The sequence below is a fragment of the Eutrigla gurnardus genome (assembly GCF_963514095.1).
Source record: "Eutrigla gurnardus genome assembly, chromosome: 3".
Classification (NCBI taxonomy): domain Eukaryota; kingdom Metazoa; phylum Chordata; class Actinopteri; order Perciformes; family Triglidae; genus Eutrigla; species Eutrigla gurnardus.
In genome coordinates this window covers 13,855,852-13,873,527 of record NC_139917.1, presented here as the reverse complement: position 1 = coordinate 13,873,527, position 17,676 = coordinate 13,855,852, and the positions used below count along the sequence as shown (strand labels likewise).

General features: G+C 45.3%; 1 protein-coding gene across 1 annotated transcript in view; it reads left to right on the top strand.

Annotated features, from left to right (window-relative positions):
- Positions 1-335: 335 nt before the first annotated feature.
- Positions 336-17,676, top strand: part of usp43a (ubiquitin specific peptidase 43a) — a 99,979-nt gene continuing 82,638 nt past the window's right edge. The window contains exons 1-2 of the mRNA XM_084002752.1: positions 336-1,302; positions 9,620-9,778. Of these exons, the coding sequence (XP_083858878.1) occupies positions 688-1,302; positions 9,620-9,778 (774 nt within the window). The 5' untranslated portion in view covers positions 336-687. The remainder of the gene's footprint in view (positions 1,303-9,619; positions 9,779-17,676) is intronic.

Here is a 17,676-nt window from a genome sequence, read left to right as displayed (position 1 = left end):
AGCAGGATCATCCAACACATGATGTCTCCTCTGAGGATGTTGAATCAGGTGATGTTGTAATTGCTCCTACAGGGGGCAGCTTGAGGCCAACAGTGCTTTGGCACCTATTAGAGGCAACAACTTCCTCGTTCCCCGTGTCCCTAACGAGACGTGCTGAGTGGCGTGTCCGCGTCCAGTCCAGCAGCAGTGTATGGAAAGAGCTCCCTTCTCGGTGTAGGGGAAGTAATGCAAGTAATGCAATCCAGGTGAATTAAGTTATTGTATTTAGAGGCGGGCATTAGACGGCATCCTCCAAATGGAAACTTATTCATTGTAGATCATTAGACAGGAGAGGAGGGAGGGGGGGACCCATCCAGCACCGGGAGCCATCGATGAGGAAGTGGACGTGAAGCTGCTGCGCGGACGGAGGAACGCGGCTCTTCTGTCTACTTGCTGGGGAGCGTCACTCCCACTGGTGTGGACTGGTGACCACGTCGCAGGCTGCTGGGAACCAGCGGCATGTCATGGTAATCATGTGCCTAGTCGGCACCGCGTCGGTGCCACCTCAGCGGTAAGGTTCGTGAAGAGAGAAGCGAAGAGGAGGAGGAGGAGGAGAAGGAGGAGGAGGAGGGCAGACAGGCTGGCAGACAGGTGCGACTCCGCAGCCCGGTTTCATTCCCTCTGTCGGTGCGGTGAAGTGGCGGAGACATGGATACCCGCAAGGAAAACAAGGCAAGGAAAGCCTTGAAACCCAAAGCGACGAAGCGGAAAGAGAAGAAATACAAAACCGGGAGGTTTATGAGGAGGAAGTCGCTGCGGTCTTTCGGGAATTTCATGGGAAGGATCCTTAAAACTTTGGGCACTTTGGCGCACTTAGGCGACGCGGAGGCGCCGGACGCGGAGGACGACGACGGCGGCTTCGGGCAGAGCGCGTCGGGCGGCTTCAAAGAGGACGTCTGCGCGCAGACCCCCAGGGAGGGCGCCGTGAAGAAGAGCTCCACGGTGTCCTCCTCTCACGGCTCGGTCAAAGAGCGGCTGTCGTGGTGCTACGGCGACAAGACCCCCGGGGTGCTGGGGCTGAAGAACCACGGCAACACCTGCTTCATGAACGCCGTGGTCCAGTGCCTCAGCAACACGGACCTGCTGGCCGAGTACCTCGGGCTGGAGCAGTACCGGTCGGCGTCGTGCCTCAGGAGGGTGAACGGGGAAGTGAGAGGCGAGGAGCCGCACACCGCCAGGGGAGAGGTGACCGAGCAGCTGGCGTCGCTGGTCCGAGGTCTGTGGACCCTGGAGTACACGCCTCAGCTGTCCGTGGAGTTCAAGGTGAGGACGGAGAGGGACCGTCTAATAGCTGGTGCTGATGGCACTGTTGTGTTTACATGTCTAACTGCGTGTTTGTCACTGCCCTGACATGCCAATCTTAGAAATTACTTTAAAGTTACACAAATACCAGTTGTATGTTTTACTAATTTATTCAGCTTGTTGGATTACAGCAAGGATTTAGTTCTACCTGATCAAAGCTTGGGGCCCAGACCCCCAGGGGCCCCTCATATGAAAATGTCACGATTATCCTTCTCCAAAATAATTGCGATTCAAATTCTTATTATCCAATCAATCATAAATATGCTCAAAACTCTTAAAACAACCACTGGAATCACTTAAAAAAAAAAGAGATTTGAATTCATATTTAACAAGAAACTATGTTTTTAATGAGTCACAGATAATAGTTCAGTAATCTTCACATTATCTTAAATAAGATGATCAAAAAGCATAAGTTCTCCCTGCAAATAGAAAGGATACATTAAAAAAAGTATCCTGTATTTTTTTAAATTAAGTTCTTTTTTTTACACTTGTCTACCATGATAGCAAGCTATAGCTTTTTCACATCACTCGTGACAAAATTTGCAATTATCCCATTAACTGAAATTCACCATGATCAGCTTATTATGAGTTTTGTCGCCCCATTCCTACCTGACACCCCCAAGTTAAACGTGTGTTAATTGGTTTGTGATTATTTTATTAACTGCACATTTGTGTGAGAATGTCCTCTACTACAGCACAATAACACCAATATAAAAAGGCCTTAGGGCATTTAAAAAAAAAAAAAAAAATTACCACAAAACAAATTGACACACAGCAGCAAACGTGCGGCCCGGGAGAGTGCTGGGGGGTTTCTGGGTCTCTTGGCAAAATCTAATTAAGCTGCTGTGTGTTCTGCACTCGGTGGGTTCTTGGAGAACACAGGGTACATACACAGAGAGAGAGAGAGAGAGAGAGAGAGAGAGAGAGAGAGAGAGAGAGAGAGAGAGAAAGAGAGAAGGGGGGCAACAAGGGTTCAACAGGAAATGTGTGCCCCGGGGCCCCCTGTGAGCTACTCCAGCGGTAAAGAGATGTCATTATCTTCAGATTAAATTACTTATACACATCCTTCCCATGGAATCCACTCAGTTTTGAGTCAAACAGAAAATACATAGTCATAATAGCTTCAGTGCGTCCTGTGCGCTGCCACGACTCAGCAGGCATATGTCAAGAGGATTTTATGGGATCTGTAAGCACTGATACCAACTATCACGTATCCCAGTCTATACTGGCCAAACAAATCAGTCGTCACCTGATTGAATGCAGTTCAAAGGGCAGCGGTCTGCCTGCGTGTCCCGTTTCTGTGAATGAAGATGCAGGTGTGTCACGTAAGGCGATTTAAAAAAAAAAACAGAAAAACCAAACACCTCCCCAATCTGCCTCCCGGTTTCGACCTTTTATTCTTGTTTGTTGAGCGGGTAGTTTTCATGTGTGCACACAGCGTGGTTACTGATTACACGCAGGCTGCAGCGTCTCCAGCTGACTCACCTGCCCTGCTATTCCAGCGCTTCAGGTGGTTCTTCCGCATTCCCCCCCCGGCTGTCTTGTGTCGTGCTGGGGAGTCGAGCATTCCTGTCTTGTTGACACAAACTGCAACCTGATCTGACAAAATGTAAGGAAATGAAATCGGCATTGCTGTTGGGCTGCAGGCTTCTCTCCGGGCCGAGTGGATGATAGTCCACCTGTAACGGAGCGCTGACTGCAACACACAGCCTGGGGGAGGTTGGAGGGGAGTGGGCGTGCAACAGGTGCACAAGAGCCACACGGGTGTCATTTATAATGGAAAAAGGTCGATACATGACGGTGACTTTGGACGCAGCTTTGTTTCTCACCCACTACCAGGAGTTAGTGATAAATGAATAATGAGAGAGAGAGAGCAGTGTGTTCCAGGCTGCGAGGGAAAGGTAGTTAACAAAGAAGGAGATGCTGTTTTGTTCTGAACATTTCAGGAGTCGTGGTGTTCTCCATAATTATCGCTGAGCAACCTCTGTGGACTTTGAATGTCATAAAATAATACATGAAGTAACACAACTATATTCCAAATACATGGAGATTATAGTGGCTTGATGTACCACTGATATCATGTTTACAGTAACTGGGAGTCGACACCCTGCCATCCTGCTTCCCAGCTCCTCATTATAGTAGATTGATATAATGAGATTGAATTGATACAAGAATCTGACCAATGTTTTTTTAAGGACTTATTTACTTATGAATCTGAATTGATAGACAAAATAAATTTGTTCTCTAGCCTAACGTAACTGCATTTCTATTTCTTCTACTTTATCGGATATTATTTACTGCAGTTGTTACATACATTTAATTAGCAACATTTTCCCTTTGCTTTTCCAAGCCAATTTCAGATATCAGTCCCTGAGCTTAATGTTTGAACGTGCTGCTCTATTTGCTCTAAAACCTCTCATCGTAGAGGGTGAAAAAAAGAAAGAAAGAAAGAAAAGAAAAGTCCATGTCCTTCACTCCCCTTTTCTGTTTTCTGGCCTTGCCCCATCGCATCAACACAGTGATTTGTGTCTGTCTGCTTATTGAAGGGTGAAGCAGCAGAGAGGATGTTTACTGTAGCAAGTGCATTCGGCCTGGAAAGGAGAATACCCCCCTGCTGAGAAGCCTCCGATTGTGTGCACTCAGATGGAGAGAGACAGAGAAAGTGGGAGGGAGTGACATTGCTGGTAAACAAAACTCCATGGTCCCTCCTGTGATCCTCATCAGACCCCCCCCCCCCCCCCCCGGGTCTGTAATGGCAAGAAGGGACAGTCAGCTTTGACAACTGATGGTGGAAACCAAACCTCTCCGCACTTAACAGACGCACTGGCCTGCAAGTGGAAGGAACTTTTGTGTAGGCTACTTTTCCACAAACTTCTTTAGGTTTGAGTCATTAGCCTTTCAGTAGAAAATCACAATATGTCAACTGGAGATACCAGAATGACCTCAGGCGGTACAGTGGGGAGGAAAGATAACATTTACATTTTGGATTCTCTTGAAAAGTTTGACTAGGAGTCGGAAAACAAGTTTGACTTTCTTGGCCTCCAGAATGCAAACTTTCAGATTCGTATTTATCTGCCGTGCCGTGTCAAAACGTTTGTGCTATTCACTTATTGCTACATTTGAAATGCAGAGCATTGTCATAGCGGCGGACAACTGTTTAAAATGAAGATATAGGGGAGTAACGCTGTCCTGAGCAGAGAATCGCTCTCCGTCTTTGTGTGTTGTAATCCAAGTTTCTGTGTGCTTTGATGACACACCGGCTGTGTGGACCTTTTACTGCATGTGAGTCTCTCAGCCAGCTAATGCTAGTGGCTCTGTTCTGCCTCTGTACCTTTTCATACAGAACAGCGGGGCGGAAATAACAGCACAGCACTGGAACAGGCCGTGTGAAAAGGACTGTTTAGACTTGGATTCCTACGTCTAAAAAATCCCTTTCTATACGAAATGTGGCGCCAAAATGCTGCGACGGGTATAAATGACAGTGATCAGCCTCGTGGAAGCGCTGCATTTAAAAGGTCAAAAAGTCCGACCTCGCCGTCAATGCTTCGCTACACATTTGACGTTGATGAAATCTGGAGGGATGAAGTGGCCTTTTATCGATGGCTCCTAAAGTTGTCCACATCAATCGAACTCAACGACGGAGTGAGCTCATTGTTTTTGCTGCCTTACACTCCCGACCCAACGGACACGACAACACAGTGGCTACTTTTAGATGTTGTTGCGTGGGAGCCCGTCTTCATCTTTTTTTTTACGGCAAAGCCTGGTGTTTCGGTAGACTGTTTGTTTTGGGAGCGCTGGTGGTGTGACAGCGAGAGCGATGGTTTGTTTGCCTTTTCCTGTCTCTGCTCTCCTTTCAAGAGTCACTCTAATTCTCACTCTCCATGCCGAAGATGTATACATTGTTTGTAAAAAAATAACTCATGTCGCCGTGGGGGATACGCTCCACCTGGACTCTCGTTTCAGTCTGATAGCCGCAGTTTTCTGAAAGATTTGACGTCCCGTTCATCGTACCTTCCGTTTGTCCACGGGCGTACACTGGGATCTAACTGTTGAAGCGGTGCTGCTTCAAACAGGTATAAAACAAGAGCCAGACCGCTCACAAGTACTGGAACAGAGCCACCATATGCTGTTCGGGAAGCAGCACGCATTCCCACGATTCAGTGAGCTGCACTCCATTATAGCGCCGCCGCTGTGACAAGAGCCAATAAAGCAACGCGAGGAGAAGTGTGTCTGCGCCGTATCTGTAAGCACTACAATGGGAGAACATTTTCCACCAGGTTTAGTAGGCCTCTGGTGATTTATGGACCGCGTTAGAACGACACAATGTAGGAAGCTGCGTGGGGAAAAGAAGAAAAAAAAAAATCAACGTTTAGTATTATGGGATGTGATATTGCGTTCATTGAATCATTGGAGTCTGGGATGACTTTCCTGCTTCGTCTCAGCGATGAGTATACGTGTTCATGCAGCGCCTGATAGCTCGACAGATGCAGCTTCCTCCACTCCCGGTAGTAACACACAGTAGCATATTCACAGCCTCGGCTGGGAATCCTCAAGAGTATCAATTTCTCAGTTCCAGCAGAGCCCAGGGAGCCTTTGCTCGGCTGTAAGCCATTCAGAGGCGATTATTTCCATCGCATCTCATCCCTTCTTATTTCTCACTGATCGCCTGTAAATCCCACGCCAGGGACGGCCGCAGACACGCAGGCTTTGTTCAGTCTTGACTCGCCGGCACCTTTTGTCGAAGGATTTCCAAAGCTTCTCAGCACCGCGGAGGAAGTATAGGTGTGATTCCAAGAGGTGGCGTTTAGATTTGTCTTTAATAAGTAGCTGGCTGTCTGTGAGGTGAAGCAGGAAGTAGCGGGCTGAGTTAGTTTGGATTTGAGAGGAGGAAAACGGGGAAGGACAGGTGCTACACGGCTAAGGGAGGCTCATGTGTGTGTGCGTGTGTGTGTGTGTGTGTCTGTGTGTGTGTGTGTGTGTGTCTGTTGGCCAGAGCTCAGCTGGGCCTGATTAGTGGAGGGAATGGTTCCTACGTGGTGGAGAGGAAAGAAAAGGAGAGTTAATAGAAAGAGAGTGTGTGAGGTTTGTTTGTGTGTGAGACAGAAAAAAGGACGGATGAAACACAGCATCAGGGGAGAGAGAGAGACAGGGAGAGGGAGGTATAAGCGGAGACTGTAAGTGATGACCGTCCCGCGTCCAGAGGTGAGCTGGCAACACCAGGACGCTGAAAAATGACACGGCAAATGGAGCAGCCGGTAATGACGGATTCTATCCAGCCTCATTCCAGCAGCACCTGTAGGGGGGGATAGTGTGTGTGTGTGTGTGTGTGTGTGTGTGTGTGTGTGTGTGTGTGTGTGTGTGTGTGTGTGTGTGTGTGTGCAGTCCATATTAAGGTTATGCCGTGTCACTAATTTGTCGGCATCATTCCCTGTCCGTCAGAGAGAAACCCATTCAGGCCTGTTTGGCAGGCCGGGCCGCGGCGAGGTGAGCTGCTGTAAATGTGTTTTTGAGGGAGAGAGAGGAGGAGAATGTGCTCGATGTTTATAGTTACTCCTCCGGCCCGCCGGCACTCCGATCCGCCGTTGTTTACGGAGCAGGGAGATGGATGTGGGTGAGGGCACGAGGGGGTAATGGTGTGAGGTGAAACAAGGGTAGCGAGACGGGACAGTAAAACAGACGTGTGGGCGTGGAAGCACCACCCTATCTCTCCGCCTGTTGGGAGGTCATGACCCCTTCTGTGGAGCCTGCGTGTGTTTTATGGCTGTCTTTTGTCATTCTCTTATCTTTCTTTTATATACGTTCTTTGTTTGTAGAAAAGCCAATGCTTTATGTTTTTGTTGTCTTTGCTCTTTGTTCTTTTCTAGGACAGAATCAAATAAAAAGAAATCCTAAGTCGTTAAGCTAGAATATTTTGTGAAGAAATATACGACTTTATAAGATACTTGTTTTCCAAAAAGTAAATAGTCCTAAATTAGGGACTACAGCTTTGTTCCGCAAATTCTGATGTAATTAAATGAGAAATAAATCAATGAAGCCGATGTGAATTAAGAGAAAAGTACCCTGAGCCCACCACATTGAGTCAGGTCCAATCAGCTGTGGGTTGAGAATCGGGTCCTTGGTCTAGACCCATCGATAGTTGACACTTGGGTCCACCCTCGTCCTCTCCTCGACTAGCCCTGAAGTGTTTGCCCAACAAAGAGCGGTGCTCAGGTCAGCTTTGAACACCGCTCGTGTTTGCCTGGCGGTCTCAGCACCGTGTTTTCTTCTCTTTCATTTCTCCCCGAACAAGAAGTCAATTAAAACAAGACGTGTTGCTTGGGAATACAACCTTGCCACATTTCCCGAAATCGTTTTAAGTGCCTTTCCAGGCTGTTTGGCACATGTCGCCAGAGACGCTCAAAGAGACGCCGCTGTAAACAGATATCAAAAAGACGAGCAGGATTATTATCGCGGGCTTTGACACACAAACTCGGAGGGAGAGAAAAAAGCAGACGGCGCCAGTGCAGCCCCCCCCCCCCCCTCATCTTAATGAAGTCGTAACCTCTTGATGTCATCAGGTTTCTGTGAACAGACGCCGCGTAACCTTGGAAACCGTCTTTGACATAGTGTTTTCGCCTCAACCTATTCTCCGTTTTCTCACTTTAGTCACTTTTCATCTCATTTCATTGTCCTCTTTCTGAGACAGGTATGTTCTGCCAGCGTCCCTCCCTCCATCTGTCCCTCGTCCGACCATCGCCTGTCAGTGCTTCCTCATAGGGATGAAGCTCATTAGCGGGCTGTCTCCGTCCAGGTAGAGGGGGTCCCCCCCCCCCCCCCCCCCCCCCCCCTCCCGTGTTTATATTTAGATGCTGCAGGTATAATGTGGTGATTTTTAATGAGGTGTGGAGACCAGGCTGGATCCTGTCAGTCACACACAGAGAGGGAGAGCGACAGGGAGAAGTCGCCACCCAGCGTAGCGTTCACGCTGCCGGTCGTTTTTGAGTGTCGTTTTTCTCCGTCCGTCTCATAAAGTCACTCCTTCCTCATAATTCAATGAGGCAAACCGGCTGTTTTTTATTCTAGTAACACCTGCCAGGGTTTTGGCCGTCCTCTGGATGAGTCATCGTTTGGTATGCGTGGGTGTATAGAGGTGGATGGAGAACAGTTTCTTAAAAAGATTCACTGCTCAAAAAGAATTAAGGGACCACTTCAGATCTGGATGTGTGATTTAAGTAACATCCGGCGAGCTCCTGGACAGTGTGGCGGCACTCGGCGGAGTCGGATGCACTGATTCATTCAGGTTTCAGGTCAGGGCAACGTGAGGCCCAGTCAATGCCTTTGACATCCAGGATACATGCTCTTGAGACCTTCATGCGACCTCATATACATGTGGAGGATTGGACTGCAGGTCCCGCCTCATGTTCCAGTAGTGACGAGGACACTAGTAGACAAGACAAAATTGACGTTCTGCTTTTGCCTCCATTGCACCTGTTGACACTTATTTGCTCCAAAGCAGGTGAAACTGATTCACTCCTGCTTCCTAAATGGACAGATTCATATCTGATATTTGATAGTTTAACTAGTCTAACTTCTTTGTTTGTGTAATTAATCCTAGTGATGACATTGTGGCTTCATGAAACGCAGATGTTTTTCTCACTCTTTCTCTGAACATATCCCCAAAAGAAGTGTTTTACTAATTTAGGAAAACAAATTGTCGAAATGAAACGATACAAATAATAGGTATGCAACTGTATATTAGCCAGATAAGTTAATGTATAAGTTTGGGTAAAATCCGACGATTGCTGTAGTAACCTTTCAAGCCAAACATTTGCTGGTTCGAGGTTCTTGAATCTGAGGATTTGATGCTTTCTTTTGTCGCTCATGAGCGTATTTCAGCTCTTGATCCAATAGAGAGAGATAAGTGAAAGGCATTAACAGGCAATTACTTTACAACATTTTTAGACCGAAAGTTAAATCTTATATATCATTTTTTTTTTTTAATCCTATTTGAAAACGCAGTTGTAATGTTTTTTTTTTTTTTGTGGTTGGCTTGCATGGAACTGCATGAAGCCAGATGCATGTAATGAAGTGTGCTCTGCTCATATTTTGTGAATGGCTTCATCACATGATCTTATCAAAGCCAATAACGCCTGGTACTAGTTCTTAAATGAGTCTAAGCTATGATTCACCTCTATAAACGTCTCCAAGCTGAATCAGCTGTAACTTAATGACGAGTTTCTGTGACCGGGATTATCTTGAGGCCACAAAGTATTAACTCTAATGTTTCTCCTCTCCCCAGAGCATAGTGGCAAAGTACGGATCCCAGTTTCGGGGAAACTCTCAACATGACGCCCTCGAGTTCCTCCTCTGGCTTTTGGACCGAGTTCATGAAGATGCTAATAACGGCCCCAACAACAACAACAGCTACAGCAGCAGCCAGACCAAAGCCAACGCCAAGGTGAGTCCGCATCTCCAACCACCACCTCCACCTCCAACTCTGCAGCAGCGAGTTTGTTGCTGCCGTTGCTGCCTTGAAGTGGCTGAAAATGCTATACTGTGAATTTGTTCCTGATGTATTCATATTGAACCGCTCGGTGCAGGATGTTCGGTTCGGGATGCAACATCCTGTTTGTGTGTGAAGTGACGGAGCGAGAGTTTTACCCGGAGGGTTTTGGCAGCGCACCAGTTGTTGCTAGTTGGTTTAATCGAGCTCAATGGACCATGATGTGTGTTAAACTGAAGTCGGATTTATCTGTGGATAAACTTCACATATTACATTTACAACAGCATTATATGAGGATAAGCCACAGTTCAGGAATTATTATATATATATTATATTGATGGCGCATTACACAATCAGAAATACTTTATTGATCCCTGGGGGAATTAGGTTACATTGACATCATTTTGACATTTTTGTTGTTCATTTTTATTTGTATTTTTTATTGACAATATCCCTTTGTTTTAGTGCTGTAACAGTTAAAGTTTATGGCCAATGAGCAACTGTTGAATATTCAAAATATACCAACAAAGAAAGTTTGCTGCATGTTCTTTGTTTTCCCTAAACGTACCAAACTGAGACCCAAGAACCGAACCTTGAATTGTGTGTCCCATTACACCACTACATTCTAGTTCAGACACATTCTCACAAATCTCCCGTGTCTTTGTATCACTTACCTCATGCGCAGGTCTCTATCTTTTTTTTTTTTTCGTAGCTAATCATCTTGACAACAAACTTTAATTAATTTATGAGCTCACCAGAAGGGCTGGGTTGAATGAATTATAGTTTTTAATTAAATGAGACAGCTGTATTGCATTATGTTTAACATTGGAGTCATAAACAGCGATGTAACCGGAGTAGTAAGCCACCTTTTAGTCATCAGCAGTACCGAACCGTCTGACGGTTTGGCTTCAGGATGACCGCAGACAGGTAAATGCTTGTTAACTTGCCTGCTAGTAGACCGACCATGGTGCTATAAATAGCTGCAGCACATTTTTCAGTCTGTCATTGTGACGTCAAAAGAAAATAACCCAATCAAACCCTCTTTCTACCACCTCCCACTCTTTACGGTCTCTTTATGTATCAATTACGTCTCCATATTAAGTCACTTTTTGAAATCCACATGAACCGTTCTTCACATCGGCATAAAAGCAATTTTACAAAGCAAATACGCCACTTTCAAAGCTGCTTGCTGGCCACTTGTTGACAAGCAATCTAGCATATAAAATATCTTTTTTAAATGGAGTCTCATGGGACAACATTGCATCTAATCCAGCAAACTTTATGGAGAACAATGAGGGCAAAGCCTCATCACCGACCTGTGTAAGCCGATTATTCTCCGGTCTAGCTTCTTCTCTGTGGGCATGGTAGCGTGTCGTTCACCACCGAGCCTGTAGACCAGTATTACCTTCACGTCACCTGTCTGTCTTCTGCTCTGCGTGTGTTAATAGAGAATCTCCACTGCACTCGGTGAAACAGGAGAGGATACTAATCATTGTGTGAACTCTTGGCAGCGGTGCGTACTTTGAATCGCATGAAACGTTTCTGATGTTGCTTGCAGGTGAATTGTCTGTCTTTTTCCTCTCCTTTGAAGGCAAATACTGTAAAACACTGAAATTTGTTTTTCAATACTGACGTGATCCGGCCTTTTGTGTCTCGCGTGAGTTTGCCCGCAGGATTATTTGTGTTTATTTGCGCCACTCGTACATTTCAGCAACTTGATGATATCAAGTAGCCATTATTGCTGCTCTGTACATGTTGTGAAGTCCCAGATACGCCGGCTAATCAAACGGCGTCCTGTCTGAGCTCATCACATCACCCAGAGGTGCTCGGTGAGATTCACTGAGCTGTATTTGCGTTGACTGAGAGCTGCGATCAGCTGGGAGCCAATAAGAAGGCGGGAAGAAACCAAGAGGACCATGTTTGATGGATTGCATTTTCCTGCAACAAATTCACATGCAGCAACAACAGAAATGCAGCTCCTCCATCTGGTACATTCACGCGAACCCCGAGAACCGTTTGTTTCCGCAGACCGCCGCGATGATCAGACCTCGGATGAGGACTCGTGCCGCGTGGACCATCGAGGGCTTCGTTTAGTTGGAGCGGTGCGTCGGTTTGGGACGCGGTTGTGCGATGTGCTCCATCGAGTAGCGCTCCGCTCCACGGCCATCTTCCTGAGGAATGATGACGACGGCGGCGGCACGTTGTGTGTTCTTGTCGAAGAAAATCACGTCACGTTAACAAGGAGGAGTCGACTCCTTTTCTGAAGGAGTCGTGCGGTTTCAGTACCAGTAAGCCTCACAGATCCCAGAGTGGAGCTGGTTCTGGGATTCCTCCACCTGCAGTTTGGTTAAAACCCGCTGAGCCTCGCTCTGAAATCCTCCTTTGTGTGCAGCGACTCTTTTGCTGTGAGATGTAAAAGGAGAAGCTGTTGAAGTGGCAAGCTCTCTCTGTCTCTCTCTCTCTCTCTCTCTCTCTCTGTCTCTCTCTCTCTCTCTCTGATGTGGGACGTTCACCTCACAACCTTGCATTTGGAAATGAGCCGGGACTGGACGTGATGTGGTGAGAGGAAATGAAGGGCAGACGCATCATGAGTGAGCTGATGACTTTTTTTTATTATTATCCTGACTCGTGTTGCCAAGCACCCGAAACCAGTAAAATGGGTCTAAGGTGTGTCACGTTATTGGATTGGACTGAAGTGCACATGTGTGAGATTTTTCTCTGACAATCACACGGACTGAAAGCAAATAAACATTTATACAACAACAATAAATAACAGGAGGTCTTTTTATGCCTCTGCGATTTATGTTTTCAGGTCTGTTCTCGCGAATGTGAGACCTGAAGATGATTTCCTCAAATTGATCAGTTTTGCATGCCAAAGTCACCCTGACCTCACGTCTGTCCCGTTCTCAGGAACGCCTTCCAGTGAAATTTTTGCACAAATGGACTAGAGGTTGAACTGTTCAGACGTTGGTCGATCCAGGTCACTCAGACCTGGCAAAACATGTTTTAGGCCATGCCTCAATAATTTACGTGCTAATTATGACAATAATAATGGTGATATTTTGGAAAGTTGTTGACCAGAGGTATACAAATACGGGAAATAGACCATATTTTACAAGTCTTTTTAATCTATTCATTGTTTTTTTGTGAACTTCATTAAGTGACATTCAGCTCCATTTATTGTCCGACTCCATTGGGGAGGGAGAAGTGGGAGAATTTGATTTCTTATACTAATAATCAGTCTGTGGTTGTTAAACCTCCATGTACATGTGTTTGTGTGCACATTAAGTCATGAAATACTGTCAAAGTAGACCTGCTGTGATCCTTTACTTCTAGGATGAACCCCCTCGTGAGTAATTACATTTGCTAAGTATCATCCTGTTCCTCCCAGTGGCTCCGGAGTTTGCTCCGCCAGCCGATGACCCCTCGGTCCCGTCAGTGGATGAATACCGCTATGAGCTGAATTGTGGCTGCGCAGCGCTAATAGAGCAGCCTTTATGCCACATAAACAGCTCACGGCCACGGCTCTCATTAGGCTGCCAGTGAATCACGGCATCACAAAGACGGCTTCCCTCCGCTGCTGCTGTGCGGCAGAGAAAGAGACTGATCGTTGGGCTTTTTGCACACCGGGAGGGGAACATGTCTGATTTCCTCAAATGAAATGCTCGTCCCCCTTAACCCTAAATTGATTTCATTCATGTTGCACAAAAAAAATTGGAGCTTGGAGATGACATGCTCCTCTTTTGGTTTGTGCATAAAACATCACAGAGAGAGAGAGCTGGAAAAAAGCATAAACACATAAACTAATCTCATAAGGCATTTAAAAACATTAACTGGCATAGTGTCCTTCCAAACACTTCATCGATAAACCATTGAATTACATTAGATTACATTGAATGATCACCAAATAAAAGTGAAGTGTTGGTTGCTATACTTTCTTTCCGTCTTCATCTGGCTCTCTTCCTTGTCCTTTCTTTCTTTCGTTTTTCTTTCAAGGCCACACAGTCGTTTTCGGTAATAAGAGACAAACAGACCTGGGGAGGGTAATGTTTCACAAAGATTATTATATATCCATGATTAAAGTAATACATTTGGATATTCTCTGTGATTAAAGAGGCTAATTTACTCAAAAAAATCACAAATTTGCAGAATTTTAAAGTGATGATCTAATTGTTTTTATTATGAATGAGGCGAGATACACAATTTCTTTTTATGTTCTTTCTGTGTTATTTTCTGAACATAATGCTGATATGGACAGGCATTATACTTTATCCTCGTGTTTGTATGATTTATTTTGCTGACGGACTGTTTTTGAATCAAAATCATCACTGGTGTTAACACTGCTGTGCTATGGATGCATGTCATCTTTCATATTCTTTTATGAATATAGACTCATATTGTCGAAGTTACAGTCAAGTAGAGACAAACAACACAACACGGTTGTGTGACAACCAACACCAACCGTTGAGAAGACGTTACTCTGAACACACTGCGTTACCATAGTTACACTCTGATACTTTTAAGGGGCCACACTCTCAGTGTGTCAGGTTTAATGGAAAGCAGCATAGAAAAGGCAACATAACTGCTTGTGTTGAAGCACAGATTATAGTGAACTGTACCATTTAAGTTTCTGGGCAGAGGTCCGTCTGGAACCCCTGCTCAGCCTGCTGCTACTACGATGAGAATGGACGGAGGTCCTCAGAGCCGACTGCATTATATTTGGCGCTCGCCAGCTCACATAACCGCTGTGTTTAACTGTGGCCTCTGTGGGGTGATGAGGTTGAGCCAACCTTGTTTAAATAAGGTAGGGGACTGGCACAGATCAAACATATTCAAGTTTCTTCCCCCACCATTCTCTTTGTTTTCGTCCCTGGAATTGACCTTGTATGCAACCCTTCCGGAGGACCTTTACGAGCCAGATGATAACTGGAGTGTCCTGATGGGGCAGAAGGACGATGGAGTGGTGGCGAGTTGAGCAGTTAAAGGAGAGTGACTCTGAGTGCCTTGTCTGTCACCAGAGCCTGAGAAACAGGCATCTAGCATTATATGTCTTGCTGAGCTGACAGAAACATATTAGTGTCAACATTGTCACTGTCAGTTTCACAGACCTTAAGAGAAGAGCACCCGACCCACACACAGACTACAGGTTTTTTCCCGTCTTCTTCGACTGAACCAAGATGAAATGTATTTTTGTAACTTACATAACCTCCTTGGGAGAACAGCTCTTAACACTAAAACTACATTTTCATCCCGACAACCTCTTTGTCACCTTTTTGACAGCCTCTCTGTGACCATTTTTTTGTGTTTTTCTGTCTCAATCTTCATTCATGATTTATTCTCTGGTGTTGAAATTCTCAAGGAACAAGTGTAACGAGTTGCTCTTAAAATAAAACAATGACATGGTTGTGTTTCAACATTTTACTCACAACTCAATATACTGATTGTCAGTCAAATACACCAAAAAACAACAACACAAGAATGTGTGCCTATTTTTATATATGAGGTCAAAGATGTGCTCGGTGAAAAGGCCTCTATAAATGATCCTATTATTAATTATTAATTAGCTTGGCTCAATGAGGAACCTGGTGTTTAAGGTTCCCCTCACACAGATTACGTTTATGTAAATATAGGTGAAAGAAAACAACCAAATAAACTGGTGAATCAGTGTACAAGCTCGCCCACGATGTGCAACGTAAACCTGGGCACAGAAGACCGGCGAGACTGTTTGTGCAGCACACCTGCTGTACGAGAGCAGTGTGACCCGTCCGACAGCTTCACCCAAGTGACATTACGTAACACAAGACTGTGAACACACACAAAGGCAGCTCAGTAATGTTAATCCTCCTTCCAGCGGGATCTCGCTAAACTCGCTCGGCTTCCCTCTCGCCTCACTGGCACCACATCAGCAGCATTCCTCGCCGGCTAACCGAGGCAGCCTAACCTGCTTTGTGCACACTAACTTCTCCGTTCATCCTTCCTTTTACTGCCATAAACAAACAACGTGCGACAGTAGTCGCTGTAGTTTTGTTTAGCGAGCGCTGGGAAGATCAACTTTATGTCAGCTGGCTGCTTCTCTTTTCAGCAAGTGTTATAAAAAAGAGGGAGAGATGGCTTAAGCTATCAGCTAGAGAGGCTTTTTCTTGACCCGGCCTATGAGCCAAGCAGATTTCATGATATTTAAGGTTGTAATCACACTCAGAAGTGGTGCATTATACTCTCTCCTGCGGCCTCAGCAGAGATGAGATTTGCTAAACTATACTACGCGCCAGCATATATTTCTCAGCACCCATTGAGGGAGCACATGAAGCACAGCTACATTTTGCTTCAGGCCCTCCATGAGTGGGATCGAGAGTGAGTGCTTTTAAAACCTCATCCGTCTCACCCTACGGACAGTAGAGGGACACAAGGTTTGCCAACGCACCACCAGTGCCAAGTCATTATGTATGCATTATTCCATTTTAAATGTCGATAGTGGTCGGCTGTTCTGCCCCCATGGGGTCGGCTGTGGGAGGAGGGAGAGAAAGAAAGGAAAAGAAAAAAATCAGAAGCCCCCCCCCCCGAGCCAATGGCATAGACTTTAAATCGGGTCAGTGGATGCGGTAAAGTGAGCAAGACCCTTTTATTGTCAGGGTTTGGGCTCATGTTCTCCACATGTTCGGGTGAGGTCAAAGGTCAGTGAATGGCGGTGAAAGCGAGATGCTGATGGATGCGCAGCACAGTTCCACCTCTTCGGATGCCTCGCTTCTTAATAATGACAGACCAGTATCCGACCTTCCAGTCTTATTTAAAAAAAAAAAAAGCTTGTTGTTTAATCAGATAAAGGATTTTAGGAACCAATCTGGTTTTGGGTCCAACCGTAGCTCTGAGACAGCACTAGTCAAGGATGTAAATGATCTCAAGTCCAATATGGATAGTAGATTAGTAATATCACTCAACGCTTTTATGTACTTCATAGTCTGATTGGATTCTCTGGTACATGTCATATCTTACCCAGAGATCATCTTTTGTAAGCATGGAGGAATATTCATTTCAAAGCTACAAAACTGCTGTTTCTACACTGTTTAACCTTTCCATGCGTCCACTTGCGATAGCTTTGCAGAGGACACACACCTTCCTGTCATGATCATTTGTTTTGTCTTGTTGATTTCCTTTTATTTTGTAGTTTTTGTCTGCTGTGTCCTGTTTTAGCTTTACTTCCTGTTGTTTTTCTGTGTATCACCTGTGTGTGTGTGTGTGTGTGTGTGTGTGTGTGTGTGTGTGTGTGTGTGTGTGTGTGTGTGTGTGTGTGTGTGTGTGTGTGTGTGTGTGTGTGGTCTCATCAGCCTTGCCCCGCCTCCTTGCGTCTCCCTCCAATCAGCTTGCTCACTGATCACGGTGAAGGGGGTTAGCCTCGAAGCTAGCGGCTCAGGCTCACTTTAGGGGGACTGACCTGAAAACATGCTGTCCTCCTCAGTCGCATTTCCTTTGACTGATAGCACTAATTGGTTAAAATCAAGATTTTTGGTTCACAGTAACACAGTTAATAATTAACATCCCTAATGAAAAATTTAAGAAAATATTGTTGACAGGCTTATGCCAAAAATTGCAGAATGATTAAATAAACTTGTAGAAATGCTAGAACTCCATAATTATTTCATGTTCGATAAGTAATGAAATAACTTGGTTTTCCCCAGAGAGTGTTATTGCGAGTCTAGAGTCAAATACACAGAAATCAGAGCGTCGGATTTTAAAAACTTTTTAACGTTTTAACTCATTCAAAACATGAACTTGCAAACAAACTTTATTTCACGCATACTACAGACAATATGATTATTTGTATTCATATCTGACTGATAACCAACTGGCTTGTTGCA